General features: G+C 37.3%; 1 protein-coding gene across 1 annotated transcript; it reads left to right on the top strand.

Annotated features, from left to right (window-relative positions):
* The first annotated feature begins 5,378 nt into the window (after window positions 1-5,378).
* On the top strand, window positions 5,379-15,923 carry LOC131696288 (sterol regulatory element-binding protein cleavage-activating protein-like). The gene is made up of 5 exons (XM_058984834.1): window positions 5,379-5,622; window positions 5,688-5,882; window positions 6,319-6,566; window positions 15,614-15,638; window positions 15,685-15,923. The coding sequence occupies exons 1-5, from the start codon at window positions 5,379-5,381 to the stop codon at window positions 15,921-15,923; spliced, it is 951 nt and encodes a 316-aa protein (XP_058840817.1).
* Window positions 15,924-16,821: the final 898 nt, after the last annotated feature.

Consider the following 16,821-nt stretch of genomic DNA (forward strand, 5'->3'; position numbering starts at 1 on the left):
AGGTAAAAATTTCGCTAAAATGTCTCTCAAACAACTTAAATTTGCTGTTCTAGGTCACCGACGGCCAACCAAACTTTCGTTCACTACATTGACCACCATAGACGGTTCCGGAAGTGCCCGGGAAAAGCGGCCATCTTTCAAAATTTACGAACTCACATCAGTTTCCCGGAAATGGTTGGGCCGATTTTCACAAACTTAGTCCCAAATGATAGCTATAATATCCCCACAGATGTTTATAAAATTTCGTACGGATCGCTTATATGGGGCTGGAAATATAGACTAAATCGTCCGGTCACATATGAAATTCCCATATAAGCCGGACTCAAATTTTTTTTTTCAACGGGGGGACCCCATGAAATTTCAGAAATCGAATTCGTATTTTTGATGCCAAACATCTTTAAAATGCATGAAACGTCGAGATTTTATGTTATCTCGAAAATTTTTTTTTATAAAAATCGACTTTTTGGGACTTTGCCTATTTCGCACCTTTTTACATTTCTTACAAAAGAAATGTATAGGATTCGCTCAAACTTTGAAAACTTTTTCCTAGGCCCGGAGGGCCGAGTCTCATATACCAATCGACTCAGCTCGACAAATTGAGACAATGTCTGTATGTGTGTGTATGTGTGTATGTATGTATGTACAAAATGTCATGTAATTATCTCAGCAATGGCTGAACCGATCTTAATGAAATTAGTAAATTCAAAATTCAAATGAAAGGCCTAACGTTGCCATTTGACACTATTATTTTTGATTTTCGATATGTTGTTTACTTTCTGAGATATGAGCGATTTTGTCAAAACACAGCAGGTTTTTCGCAAATAACTTTCAAACAATACACAAACTGCACATAAATAGAAAGCTTGTAAAAATACCTTTCTAACAAGCTATAGATTGTCTCAATCCGTGCACATCTACGTGCTTCAAGGAATTCGATGTTGAGAACATTTTGTGAATTACCTTTATAATAAATTCACTATTTCTCAAAAATCAATATATAAGTTCACTTCAAAGACAAAATAATGTGTTGATAAAGAAACAGTGAGTTCTAGTATTTATTCCTTGGATTAGGCATTGCGTTCAATCATGAGGTAAATGTTGGATTGTATATCAATACACAGATCAACAAGTAATTCACCTAGTAGTGAGATAAAAGATTTCTCATATAATTATACTCGTGGCGTCACCGAAAGCAACTGTATGTTTGAAGCCCAAAAATCTAGCGAAAATTTAACTCTTTTGCATGATTTAGGTTATACTGGTTATGGCGCAAAAATTACTACTTACATTATTTATGATAAGAATGTAAGAAATCAATATATCATAATAATATACCTATAAAAATAATGTCACTGCATTAACCATCATTTGCCATTCCTCACACGCCATCCCCCCCCCCTCCATCTCTCTCTCCCTCTCTCTCTCTCTCTCTCTCTCTCTCTCTCTCTCTCTCTCTCTCTCTCTCTCTCTCTCTCTCTTGCTCTCTCTGTCTCTCTTCTATCGCATCTATCGAACTATTTCTGTATCCATTTCTAAGTTGTGTGATAAGATCTTCTGCCAATCTGAAATATTTATTAATTGTAATTGCGAAGGTTTGAGAAAACAAAACTATTTCTTGTCTGCTGCTACATCAACTCAACTTTAATTCAATTCTATTCAAAGCCTGTATCTACACTATAATTAAGGAAATTCATGGCTATATTAGAAAAATATTTGGCTTAACTGGGTAATATGAAAGTTTGACGATGAAAATTTTCAAAAGAGACATTCCACGTGCGATATTTAAACTATTCGTATCTCTATTGAATTTTGAATGAAATATATGCTCAAAGACTGAAAGCTGAAGCCAGAAGGATTGGACTTGCCATCAACGTTTCGAAGACAAAATACATGAGAGGAAGAGGTTCTAAAGACGACAATGTGAACCTCCCACCCGAGTTCGGATTGACGGTGAGGAAATCGAGATGGTCGACGAATTCATGTATTTGGGTTCACTGGTAACCGACGACAATGATAACAGCACAGAAATTCAGAGACGGATCTTGGCCGGAAATCGTGCCTACTTTGGACTCCGGAGGACGCTCCGGTCGAACAAAATTCGCCGGCGCACGAAGTTGATTATCTACAAGATGCTGATTAGATCGGTAGTCCTCTACGGCCACGAGACCTGGACTATGCTCGTGGAGGACCAACGCGCCCTTGGAGTTTTCGTACGAAAGGTTTTGCGTACCATCTATGGTGGCGTGCAGATGGAAGACGGAACGTGGCGCAGGCGAATGAACCATGAGTTGTATCAGCTGCACATTCGTTGTATTGGTACGAACTTTCATGAAAAATAACGGATCAAAGACCAAAAATATCCACAAATTAGATCCAGGAAAAGAAGTCTCCCAAATTACCCACTCTCGATGGGGGATGCAACTACAATGTGTCTTCTAACTTATCGTCGTCCATATGTGGATATACTGAGTAGTTTGAAACATTTTTTTTCACAGTATTGGTCTGTATAGGACTTATTTATCCATATTTCCTGCACGAGAATTCTGAACGAAACAATATGAAAGCTATAAGGATGAATGGAAAGAGACTGCATTGCAATCAACTAAATGCACGGCTTTTATGCTATCGACATGGCCTAGACATTTCACACTATTTACTTCAATGCAAATAAAAACTTTGAAATATCTACCTGTCTCATTCACGAATCGCATTCTCCCTGTCGTTCTTTGTTCAAGGGACTTGAAAGCACATGTGACCTTGTCTCACTTTACTGTATTCAATTGTGCGTTAAAATACTGGACCTGTAAATTCTATTCTGTACATAAATATGTGACCAAAAAGTAAACTTCGAATTCCAAAGCAAATTGAACATTCCAGGTTCCTGATAACTAATTAAGGTACAACAATAAAGTAGAAACACCAGATAATCTTAAAACGACGCCGTCAAGTAAAGACGAATGTAAACAAAAAGAATAAAACCAACAAAAGATGGAAGCCCTAGAAAGTCCGTTGCATATTTATTAGCCTTTTCTCAGAAGATAGGATTTTCAAAAACATTTCAAAACTTTCTGACGCAATGGTTCCCAAATTCGTACAATCCGGTTTATTCATTTTCTTTATTCAAAAATGTTTTTAGCTTCAAATATATGACCATTTCATTTTAATTAATTATTTCATTCAGCATATTTTTATTCGTTTTGTTCATCTGCGTTCATTTTACTTATTTTATTCGTTTCATTCTTTGGGTTCACTCTGATCAGTTTACTCTTTTTGTGCATTTTATTCATATCATTCATTTAACTTATTTTATTCATTGTTTTCATTGTATGCATTTTATTCATTTTTTCCAGTTTATTCATTTTAATAATCTGACTACTTTTTCAGTTTTAATCATTCCATCCAAATAATTTATTTGATTCAATTTATTTCTTTATATTAATTTATATCCTTTTACCATTGTTCAATTTTTCATTTTAATCAATGCATTTAATTCTGCTCATTTTCTTCTTTTTATTCATTGATCAGCTCATTTTGTTTATTTGATTCGTTTGTTTTATTTATGCATTTCATTTATTTTTTACTTTATTCATTTTGTTCATCCATTCTTTTTATTCATTTGATCCATTTCATTAATTTGATTCATTGTATTCACTGGATGAATTAAATCAATTTGATTCATTTAATTCATTTGATCAATTTGATTTATCTGATTTATTTGATTTATTTGATTTATTTGATTTATTTGATTTATTTGATTTCTTTGATTTATTTGATTAATGTGATTCATGTGATTCATGTGATTCATTTGATTCATTTGATTCATTTGATTTATTTGATTCATTTGATTCATTTGATTCATTTGATTCATTTGATTCATTTCATTCAGTTGATTCAGTTGATTCATTAGATTCATTTGATTCATTTGATTCAATTGATTCATTTGATTCAATTGATTCATTTGATTTATTTGATTCATTTGATTCATTTGATTCATTTGATTCATTTGATTCATTTGGTTCATTTGATTCATTCGATTCATTCGATTCATTTGATTCATTCGATTCATTTGATTCATTTGATTCATTTGATTCATTTGATTCATTTGATTCATTTGATTCATTTGATTCATTTGATTCATTTGAATCATTTGATTCATTTGATTCATTTAAATCATTTGATTCATTTAATTCATTTCTTTCATTTGATTCATTTGATTCAATTGATTCATTTGATTCATTTAATTCAATTGATTCATTTGATGCATTTTATTCATATCTTTAATTTTATGCATTTAATGTTCAGTCATTCGTTTTATTTCATTCAATTTGTTAGTATGAGTCAATTTATTCTATTAATCTTATAACTATTTCTAAATATAATCTTAATTTTTATTTAATAACCTAATCTAATTTGATTCGTGTATATTATAATTTTGATTTACATTAATTCTTCTACTCATTTTATGAATTTAAAAACCTATTATTTCATTTTTTGCTTTACTTTTTTACTTCGATCATTTTGTTGATTTCTATAATTTATTCAGTTTATTCGAGATTGTATTCGTGCAAGACTAGAAACTGTTTTCATCCCACCTCTAGTTGGGTGCTTACTTCTCGTGAGTTCTGCTAACTAATCCAATAGAGAAATGTGTAAGAAATGTCTCATCTCACTGCTAGGTGGATTAAATCGGTTTTTCAGTTCAATATTACCGTGGCTGTTTTTTCTTTTTCAAAATTTTAGAACTCGAATAATGATTTATTTTCCTGTATATAGTTGTCATGTGATGTACAATAATAAAATGTAATATATGCATTTAAAAGCTTTTAATGAATATAGACAACGCACACATTCTCGTGATTCATGATTGAGAAAGGCACAATTGCACCGCTAGGTGGCTTAAAATAGGTTTTTATTACAACTATTGACGGACGTTTCATTGCAGGATATATAGCCGAAAACACAACAATGGGGTAACTAACATAAAGCTCGCCGGTGACAAAGTGATAGTCGCACGGTTAAGTGAACGAATCGATTTTCTGAGACTGGAAACGTACACGCAAGGTTGTCAGATCGATTGGAGATTTACGTCTGCATATGGGCGAAGTAAGTTCTATGCTTCAAGCAATTTTTTAAGCTCACCTAGGGCGCAAAACAGATAGATTTTACTTGTTCAAAACAGATAGATTTTAATGTATATTCTAAGTCATTTAATTTTCAGTCTGTAATGAGTATGTCATCAAGGGCCCTAATTCTTATTCTTTTTTAGCCCACGTACGCACCGGTTCGGAAGGAAGCATTAGTTTATTTCAGCAATCCGCCGGCTCAAATCTGTCCACAGCGTTGCCAGCTCAACATCATGCATTCGAGAAGGAGTTTCGATGTATCCTGGAGTTTCACCAGAAGGGTCACCGGTGACATGTTTGGAAGTGGCGGGTTGTACAGTCATGACTGGCAGCCAGGGCCACACTGTTAAAGTGTTTCGGCTCGATAGCCACCTATTGCAGTGCACCCTAAACGGCCATTGCGGTACTATCACATGTATTTTCATAGACCAGTGGCAGGCCGAGATGGGCGCATCTGGTTGCCAGGATGGTGTGCTATGTGTGTGGGACTTGATACGGGGTATGTCAGTCAAATTTACGAAAATGGCCTAAATCTACATAATTAAATTGATTGGTTATTTATAGGTGCCTCTATGTACAAAATTGAAGCCCATGACGACTCAATCGTTGCACTTGCCTGTTCCCCGAGTTACGCAATATCGCTCGGACTGAATGAACGAATACGGTTCTGGGATAGATTTCAGGGTCAGCCGCTCAACACCATGACCGTCAGTCATGCATATTCAACGCTTGTGATGCTGACACTGTCCCTTCTCGTGAATGAAAAGATAGCCCGAATAGAAATGCACAACAGTATTACAGCATTTTTTATTGTTATATTACAACGAAAAACAATGGTATTCTGGAAAATTGACAATGGAAATATAATCACATTTATTGTTTCTACATCCAATTTCATTGTAAACCCGATTTTTACATGGAAAAGGGCGGGGGGGGGGGGTCGTTAAGGGATGTAAAAAATTGATCTATTCCAATACATTCTGAAATCAAAAACATCGATTTACATTGTTTTTCCGTTGTAGATTTTGGAGGCATGAAGGACTGCATCATAAGTATATTGATGTTACAACAAAAGTTGTTGTTAACAAATAAAACTGTTGTAAATTCAACGTTTCTACGATCGATTTCGATATTACTTTCTGTTCGGGAGGTTAGTCGAAGATAGCTTTCGTAGAAAAAATATTCAATCTAATCTCATCACATTTAGGTTCACTAGTCGTATGGGACGACAATACTGGAGATGTAGCTCGGGAAGTCAGGCTTGACTGTTCCAATTCACAGCTAAGTCCGAAAATTATGCTACCGGCCAGTGGTTTGGTAATTTGTGACTACGGAAATCAAATGAGAATCGTTAGTTTCCCACTTGTGGCGGCGGAAAAGTGGCTCGGTCCGGGGAATCGTAATCGACCAGCTAACAAAAACAAATGTACAGCAGCAGCCTCTGTACGAAGCCATTGCTAGCACGAGTTTTAATGTAGAATACATTTAAGCTTTCAATATAGGGGTCCCGTTTCAAAATATCGGCTGCGGCGCCGTGTGAGATTTTGAACGTTAATAACTTTTATCATACTTAACAGAATGATTTGATTTTTAGGCCAATTTGTTGAAAATATGTTCCTCTATACTGTATTAAAATTTGAAGTATGTATAACATGCACTAATAACAAAAAATTGTGTTTTGAAAAATCTTTCGAAAACGACTCGGAAAAGTGAAAATTTTTAGCCCATCCCGCACAGAGCCGTCACTTTGGTAGACCAACCGAACAATAACATAATGAAAAGTTTATATATAGGTCCACTACATGTTTGTTCCTATGATTATTCGCATTGGGTTGCTTGACGAGAGCAGTTGGTGGGGGAAAGACGGCATATTCCTTTGGTTAGGCCATTAGAAGCCGGACGGAAAGGAAAGGCTCATGCACGGCACGAGAACGAGCGAGAAAGCGATAGTAGTGCATATTAGCGCGATTATAAAAATATCTGTCGGTCGGTTTTTCTCATCATTCGTATTCGTTCAAGTTCAAGCACTAGCAAGCAGCCAGTTCACCGAAGGAAAGCAGTTGGCGATGACGACGGTCGGAAAAAGTGCCCCAGCTACTGGTGACTCATCGCAACCCGATCAGGAACTGTCGCCCTGCAAGAATTTCGCCCCAACTAAAGGGCAACAGAGAAACTAATCTGTGTTCTAATAAGAGTTAAACTGGCTCACCGTGTCCGCGGGGAGTGCGTCTGAATTATGCTCCCGCAATAAAACAATAAACGGTTTTTTACAGGACCAATTAATTGTGTTCTAATAAGTGTTAAACTGAAATTTACATTTTATGGTGTATAACAAATAATTTTCAGAAAGCTATATAAGAAATACGATGTGTGGAAAGAAAGAAAGAGAATTTAAATTATCCTCTCTCGCTCGTTTTCGTGCACTGCTTTTCCATTCCTTTCTGCTGCTAATACCATCATAACTAAAACGAATGTGGGTGTTTCCCCACCATCCCATGGCCAGTATCAGCGCTAACAAATAACACAAAAGAATTTAAATTTGTGAAAATCTTTTCCTTCTTTCTTTTCAAATCTGCAACATTCTTTGAAAATATTGTTGGAATGTTGTTATTGAAAAACTGAACATGCAAGTTTGCTAGCACTGGCCACTAGATTGAAGGCGATGGAAAGACAGAATATTCGTTTTGGTTATGCTAGTATTGGTAGCCGAACGGAAAGGAAAGGCACAGGAATGGCACGAAAACGAGCGAGAGAGCGATAGTAGTGCTTTCTCGTGTTTTCATATATGAATATTGGTCGGTCGGTTTTTCTCATCATTCGTATTCGTTCAAGCACTAGCAAGCAGCCAGTCCACCGGAGGAAAGCAATGATGATGGTCCGCAAAAGTGCCCCAGCTACTGGTGGCCCATCGCAACCAACTACCGATCAGGAACTGTCGCCATGCCAGTATTTCGCCCCAAATAAAGGGCAACGGAGCAACTAATCCGCTGGCTAACATTCCAGCGTCTGGTTCGTAAGGTTGTGTATTACTTCAAAGTCGAGCTACGCTTACAAAACTCAGCCGTAATGAAGCCAGTGATGCCTACTTGGTCGGTTTGTTTGAGGATACAAAATAGTGCGCCAAGTACGTAACTTTCTCGCAAAAGAAATCAAACTGGCTCACAGTGTCCGCTGGGAGTGGGCGTAAATTACAATAAAAGCAATGGTTCTTTTAAGGACCAATCAATTGTGTTCTAGTGAGAGTTAAACTGAAACTTTCATTTTAAGGTGTGTAACAAATTTTCAACAATCAACATAATACGTTGTGTGGAAAGAAGTAGCTTGCACACGGAACAAAAATTTAAATTATCCTTTCGCTCGTTTCGTGCACTGCTTTTCCATTCCTTTCTACTGTTATTATCAGTATTACCAAAACGAATGTGTTGTTGCATGTGTTTAAGAGAAATGTTGAAGTCGCATGCTTCTATTCGAGCTTTTTGGCAGCCTCTGTGAACTAACTGCATTAAATGATTTTTTTGTGCAGCTCCGTGCTAGTAGCAAACAAAATGGCCCTACCAGTGTCTGATTCGTGAGATTGTGCAGGATTTAAAAGTCGAGCTAAGCTTATAAAGTTCAGCCGTAATGGTACCCGAAGAAGCCAGTCTTGTTGTTTTGTTCGAGGCTACAAAACAGTTCGCCAGGCACGTAACTATCATGCCAAATATATCCAACGATCCAGCGCATCACCATCAACACCAACGCCGATACCAAAGGTTCTTTTTAGAACCACCATTATTACCATAGAGAATTATTTGAAAATTTCCCATTCAAACGTGATTCTGTTGAATATTATTAGATTTAAATTAACGTCTCGAATTGAAATCACGACGCTCCGGTTATGAGACAGACATTACCCACCCATCTTTTTTTATTGTGACCACGACTAACGGTTTAATATAGACACCCCATTTCAATATTTCTGAAGGAACAGAAGGTCGAGTTTGGAAAGTTTGTAACTTTCATTGTAATTAACCAAATTACACATTGTTCGCACTAATGATTCAGAAATATGACCAGGAATCTTCTATTAGATTTGTAAGTATGTATAATTTACATGAATAAAGAAAAATTGATTTTCAGGAATCAATTATTATCTGTTCTTCCATTGGCCAGTACTACGCGACTTCCTCATGCTAACAATTAATTTCATCGTTAGCCATCTCCTTCACCAAGGCCAGCAACGCCAACAAAACCGGTCCTTTTCAGGACCACCATCATTTTTGTAAAGAATAATTTGAAATATTCCTCGCCCAAATCACCTTTGTCCGAAAATTCCAATGAGTATCAACATATTTGAAGAACGTGTCCCTTATGTATTCTACATCTCTCCAGTTATGTCGCGGACATTACCCACCCATCTTTTTTGATTTGGATTTTAGTTGCTGAGGACCATTCTCACAATAGTATAAAAGTTCCAACCTCAAAAACAGACAACAATTAAATTTATTTCTTTCAGAGTTGATAATATCCATTACATGATCAAATGCGCTGATGGATTAGGCTTTGGATTCGGCTATATTCCATCGTCATTGAAGCTAGATCATAGAATCATGTTAATTTGACAGACTGCAAGTGTTATTACCCACTGAGACGTCCAAAAAATTGTTTCAAAATCGTTCAACACGGGTTCAACGACGGACGTTCGTTGAACGGTTATTTGGACGATGCCCAAATTGGTCCAACGAACGTCCTTCATTGGACGATTTTGAAACCAACCGTTCTTAGAGGGTAGTAGCACAAACAGCTAGCAGCCCAGATAGTATTGTTCTTTCTGCTTGCAACCAACCTGGTTATATTGATGTCAATGCTAAATTCGCTGTTACAGCTGTATGGTCGCTATACTGTCCCATGTGTTATGGGATTCACTATTAACATGGGACAGTTATGCTTAGAGCACCAGATTCTAAAAGCGACCAATTTTGGCCAATCACTGGAGACAAAATCACGCGTAACAATTAATAATAAATTAAATTGTTGCTGAGTAATTTTTGTTGTACATGAATAAAACATACCGATTTCCTCGTTACCTATGCTGCCGTGATCCGCATAACAGTCCCATTTGCTATGGGTTTCCTATGCAGATGGGACAGTTATGCGTATCACGGCAGTATGGCTAAATAACCATTAGAAAGGTTATGAGCTTATGTTGTCGCATTTTATAATCATTTATACTACGTAACAATTAATAATAAGTTAAATAATTGCTGAGTATTTTTTGTTGTACATGAATAAAACATACCGATTGCCTCGTTACATATGGCTAAATAACCATTAGAAAGGTTTTGAGTTTATTGTTGTCGCATTTATAATCATTTATACTACTTTCAAGCGATCGATTTTAAAGATACGACTCGCACTTTAACCACCCCTTCACCGCGCCATCAAAATAAAAATAAGTGATACTCCTAATGAACTAATATTTATTAACACATTTACAGTAGGATTCCGTTTTTGGCAACAATATATTTTTTTCAGTTGCCAACATTGGAACCGTGCCAAAAATGGAACCATACCTTAAAAGCTTTTATTTTCAATTTGTGACTTCATAAATGTTACAAGAACATTAATTATATAATAATATGTGAAATGGAATGAAATAATACAAAAAAATCCGCAAATTTAATTTTATTCGCTATGCCCGCCTCCATAAAATATAGTAAATATGACTCCTATGTATGGAAATAAAGTCAAAAATGATATCCATTATTACAACAAAATGTGTATTGAGCATTTTTTTAAAGATTTACTTTGAACAAAAACAATGTTGCCAAAAATGGAACCCATTTGTTGCCAAAAACGGAACTTTCTTGTTGCCAAAAATGGAGCATGCCAAAAACGGAACGTGCCAAAAAGGGAATCTTACTGTACTAAATAAAAACATAGACCTGATAGTTCGTTTGCCAAAAAACACCGAAGCACAGTGAGTTGGTATTGAAGCTCTATCTTTGATCCTAGTGCTGCAGGATTTTGCCAACATTTATACTATTTTTATTCAATCAACTTTAAGGAAAAAGTATCACTTGAACACTATGTATATGGACTTCTAAATTTGGTAATTGTTCCGAATCACACTCGGCCTGGCCTTGGGTACAAGATAATAACTGCTTGATCTCCCACGAGCATGGTCCTGCCGGAGTGTTTGCCTCGCCCGATACCGGGGCAGCCTGTCCTAGCGAGGCTGCCTCTTGTGAGTCGGAACCACTGAACATTCCGATGAGGGTATGTCCAACGGTATTACCAAATACAAATATGTAATAATAATATAATTTGTATTTGGTATTACCGACGGAGCCGATCGCTACACTACCAGCAGTAGCTGCGATTTGAGCAATTAATCCAAGTGCCTGGTTGGGAACTACCATTGGTGCAGCGACAGCCGAGTGTGACGCAGGCTGGACCATCGGCTAACTCGATTCTGGCGAGGTGGAGCGGGTGCAACTGGTGCGGACCCTTGAAGCGATGTATATAATTTCAAGAACATCTGCAACGCAATTACCAGAGATCATCAAAATGTTTCGTGGCTAACGTTGTAATTCAGCAAAAAAAAAAAACAAGTTAAATTGATCGCAACAAATAAAATTGCTTTCTTCAACGAATCGTGGACAAGAAAAATCCAAATGCCAAATTTAACGGAACATTGCCTAATGACGTCAAATAAAAATGAAAGCCTAGCGAGCTTGTTAATACAAGATATTCGCATTTAAAAGTGAACCAAATCAAGTTTCTCATACTGTGGTCGAATAAAAAAAATCCAAGTCTATGTAAACAAGCTCTGCTAACTGTCAAAAAAGTGAGGTTAAACATTTTCATCCAATGTTCTACAGCTAGAGGTTCATTTTAGTTTGTTTACATTGCTAATGAATTATGTACTGCATTTCACCACTTCATTTACCGCGTTGCCAAGAACTTAAGTGAAAATATTCAAAGCAGTGCTGCCCAAACGCACATTTTAAGTCCCACCATTCTTGCTGAGGTGAAAAAATATTCAACATTCTTGCAAATTTCAGATTTTTAAAAATCATGATAGCTCCTAAAAATCTCATTTTTACGGAAATGTTCTTACAAATGTGTAATCTTTCGATTAAATTTAAGAAAAACAGGTGTTAGGTCGGACGAGAAAGGTCTATTTTTAATCGAAGCACCATATCACTTCGGTTGTCAGACATTACATGCTCGTCTTTTTTTATTGGAACTGAAAAGTGCATAATCTGTTTGCCAATGAGAAAAATCCGCTAATTATCATAATTTGAATAGGTGAGCGCTGTTCAGGCTAGAAGCATGAAAAATAGCATTAACTGAAAATTTGCACTAATAATTCTTCACAAGTAGATTTTGTTAGTCCAGCATTAATTAGCCGTGCTTTGATTGGTGGTTTACTTGTTAGCGCCGCCTTTTTGACGATGAACCACATCTGAGATAGGTAAAACGAATTGTCTATAGGTAAATGTTTTCAGTTTGCATTTGGTCATCGTTGAAATCAGTTCGCTTGTCGCCGGCGACCCGCTTCGTTAGTTCCTGAAAGGAATACTCCCCGTTACCCGCTCGGACGTGCATGGCAGAAATCCCCCCAGATAGCCGGCAGCGAAATAAAAAGTCTGGTAGAATTTCTGGGGGTCTGGCTGGCAGAGCGCTGCACAGCCGGCCGGCTCAAATGCAACAACCGTTTCTGGCAGAATTTTTCGCCTTACGGTTATTAACGGTTTTTTCTGCCGGATTTCAGCCAGGCACGCACCGGCAGGACCGGTTTTGTACCGCTTCAGGTTTTGCTAGTATTTTTTCTTAATTTTTTTTAAATTTTACGTAAATCTATAATAAAAACATGTCTGGAGGCATGAAATCCATATTACTTACCATGTTTGAAACCAAAATCTTTGTTTCTTCCTATTTTTTCATCTGCCAAAACTATCCTTCTTGGAAAAATGTAAATATGGCGAAAATGAAAGAACGATAAACAAAACATAACCGGTGAGGCGAATCTGCCTGCCAGAACTGGGAGGAATATAGCTGAATTCTGGCAGCGCCATTTTGATAATTTTGACAGCTGCCGGAATCCTGACGGATTTTTGCTGGCTGCCCGTTTTTCTTCCAAGCGGGTAGCAGGAGCAAACAAAGGCGCTCTCAAAATTGCCTCCATCACTAGACGTGTACAGAAGTCGCATTGTTTTTACAAGGAGACGGCGATATAATATTCACAGCGAACGGTCCTTATTAGGACCACAAAACCGATCTCAGAATTATAAATGAAATTTCCATTTCGTGCTTTGGAAAATAACTTCCCTCTTATCGGGTTAGTTATTTTCTATAATAATATCCGAAAAATGTGCGATAAAACAAACTGACCATTTGGACGGAAGCAAGAAAATACCTACAAAAATTTGAATCAGAAAAGTGACATTGACGGAAAAATGCTTCGATCGTTTCTTTGGCAACTGAAGTTGCCGATTTGTTTTCCAACGTCAATTATTTGCGCGGTGCTGTACGGAACAAACAGATTTTTGCGCAATTTGTTGGGAAATAATCAAAACAATTGTGTAGCAGATTCCGTAGAGGATACGATTACCATAAATTTTGATAGAAATGATTTTGTAAACGCATTAATTAGCCGTTGGTTGGTGGTTTACTTGTTAGCGCCGCTTTTTTGACGATGAGCCACATCTGAGAAAGGTAAAACGAATTGTCAATAGGAAAATGTTTTCAGTTTGCACTTGATCATCGTTGAAATCAGTTCGCTTGTCGCTGGCGACCCGCTTCGTTAGCTCCTGGAAGGAATACTCCCCGTCAGCAGGAGCTAACAAAGGCGCTCTGTGACCTGTGATTTCTTAGGTCACAATATCGTCGCTTTGGTCACTGAGCCCAGCTTGTATATATTTGTAAATATTGTTATTTTTTTGTCGTATAAATAAATAACAGTGTACGGTCTATCCCGTGTATTTGACGACGCCTGTTCTTTGTTTATATTTTGAAATTATTGTTCGTAAATGTCTAAGTAGAATTTAAACGTCAAACCGTTACTACTCCGTGCTTGCATGTTTGAGTCGCGTTTAAGTTCTGCTTAATAGCCCAGGTTGGTGTCAAACGTAGGTTTTGTTATTTTTTTGTTCAGAGATTTATTTATTTTTTGTCTATTTATCTATTTATTTATTTTTATATCTATTTATTTATAAACTTATTTATTCATATATTTATTTATTTGCTTATTCATTTATTTATATTTGTTATTTATTTTGCTTGTTTATTATTCATTTTGTTATTATATTTTTTTGTTATAATTGTTCAATATTTAAAAAAAAAATCAAGGAAACAAGTACCGCACATTAAATATTCTTGATAGCTTTTGTACTAAAAATATTTCGTGACACCAACCAAAACGATAAAATTTTTGTAAATGTCAACCGTCATCGTCCTGTCATCTCATCATCACCGTCATCAAATGCGGGGTGAGATGCGAGGAGGCGCGGTGGGTATATTTTGGAAAACGGACAGGGCAAGGATAAAATCTACCGCGAAAAAGTAATGCGGTCTCTAATAGTTCATCGGCCCGGAGGAGTGAAGACCAGCAGCAGCGATTGTCACCGTCATTAAGTGACCGCGCGTTTTCAAACGTAAAAAAGTGCAGTGTTATAAGCAGATCCGTGGGATCTTGTTTTCGCCGTTCAGAACCGCCACACAAACGTTAGGGTTCTGTCCGGTTAGTCGAGTGGGATCAGTGTGGTTACCGGTTTCCGTGTAGTGAACGTACTAGTACGACGCGAGTGCAAGAACGGTCTGTGATTGGCAAGTCATTTACGCAATCTTAAATTCCCATAAGGGAAAATTGGACTGAACCACTTTGTGCATTAAGGGCACAAAACCTAACTTAAATTAAGTTTTATTTTTGTGTTTCGAATTCATCTCGTCAGTAACTAGCACCATCTGGGTGTCTAGTTAGACGATGTATCTAAACTAGTACCCAAATTAGCACTAGTTAGACACAAAAAATTCCAAACAGTTCACACGACACATGTGAACGTTCAAAGCAACTGACTTGTCCCGAGTGATGTCCCGGGAAGCAAGCACAGAGGCTCAGATTTGCTGACGAGAAAGCGAAAACGAACTCTTGTCTTTTGGCTCGGGAGCCAAACGCCTGGCATTATGCAATCTTAAATTCCCATAAGGGAAAATTGGACTGAACCACTTTGTGCATTAAGGGCACAAAACCTAACTTAAATTAAGTTTTATTTTTGTGTTTCGAATTCATCTCGTCAGTAACTAGCACCATCTGGGTGTCAGTTGCTTTGAACGTTCACATGTGTCGTGTGAACTGTTTGGAATTTTTTGTGTCTAACTAGTGCTAATTTGGGTACTAGTTTAGATACATCGTCTAACTAGACACCCAGATGGTGCTAGTTACTGACGAGATGAATTCGAAACACAAAAATAAAACTTAATTTAAGTCATTTACGCCATTGTAGATGCCAGTACCCAAGTTACCGGAGGGTAGGCTCTACTAGACCGAAAACGTTGTAAATCCCACTCGACTTAGTGTTAGACACTCGTGTTGAAGATAAAGTGCGCATTGTACCACTCTCCGGGCCCAATAGTGAAACGCAGGCCTCCGCTACAAATAGGCCGAGTTGCTGCTTCATCTGGAGTCCCCCGTCGCCATCGTCCGTCAGTTCCTGCATCAACATCGAAGCCCGCCCCGCATCCAGCCAGCTGCAAGTCGACCAACGTCATCACGGCCGCAACGGTATCGAAAGAAGAAGGTTTTTTGCGGAATAAAAGTGCAAGTAAAATTATTTTGTTTTTTGTAGTTATTCTGGCTTTTGCTTGAAATTTAAAAATTAATAAAATAGTGTATATACAAGCTGTGTCGTCCATTCTGTTTATAGTGTAGTCCTTTTTGGTACTTGTTTCCGCTTGATATTACGATTCGCTCAGTGACCATAGTGTGGGAAGAAAAGTCCGCCAGTGTGAATTTCTCCAGGAGACAACCGTGAAACGACCCTAATAGCTGGTGAGTACAGTGTGGCCCTACCACCACAAGTAAACGTTACGAAACCAATACGCAACAATTGGCGCCCAACGCAAAATAAAAGAAAAAGTGATTTGTTTCCAAGATCAGAAGCAAATCCCTTTTTCGTTGTGTCTCCCGGAGAAATTCAATTCACATTGTTCACTTCATTAATCGCGAAGTCATTGGGTCGATATCCAAAGTTGAAGTTGATCCTGAAACTTAATTATGATTAGTGGAATTGCGAGTTGTTGCGAGTGATGAAAAATTGTATATCTGGCACGCCGTCGTTTGCTAGTGCTTGAGTAGAAAAATTTATCGTTTGTTTTGAACATATATCATACACAGGTAGCATTGATCGGATTGAATTTGACATTTACTAATACCATTACATTGGTTTCTTGTCGGGTTTTTGTTTACTTTTCTAGCGGGTGTTAAAACTATTTGTGGTTTGTGATAAATTTGTTATTTTTTGCCTTTTTATACAATGGCAATGGCACAGCTCACATTCGATCAAGCTAGTGAGCTGATCCATGGTTGGTATTTTGATATGAGTGTGGAGTTTTTAGCCGACGATGAACTGAATTATGAACTGACTGCCCGTTCAGTCAGTTTGTCTATCGGTCTCGATCGCTCACGAAAACGCAAGTGGCTGCGAGACCAGTT

Source organism: Topomyia yanbarensis, chromosome 1 (assembly GCF_030247195.1).
Source record: "Topomyia yanbarensis strain Yona2022 chromosome 1, ASM3024719v1, whole genome shotgun sequence".
Taxonomy (NCBI): Eukaryota; Metazoa; Arthropoda; class Insecta; order Diptera; family Culicidae; genus Topomyia; species Topomyia yanbarensis.

What these genes read in the sequence shown, in the direction of transcription:
- LOC131696288 (XM_058984834.1), top strand. Translation starts at nt 5,379, where the DNA reads ATGTATCCTGGAGTTTCACCAGAAGGGTCACCGGTGACATGTTTGGAA. An exon ending in TGTGTGGGACTTGATACGGG is followed by an intron (nt 5,623 to 5,687) that starts GTATGTCAGTCA and finishes GGTTATTTATAG; the next exon opens with GTGCCTCTATGTACAAAATT. An exon ending in AATGTACAGCAGCAGCCTCT is followed by an intron (nt 6,567 to 15,613) that starts GTACGAAGCCAT and finishes ACGCCATTGTAG; the next exon opens with ATGCCAGTACCCAAGTTACC.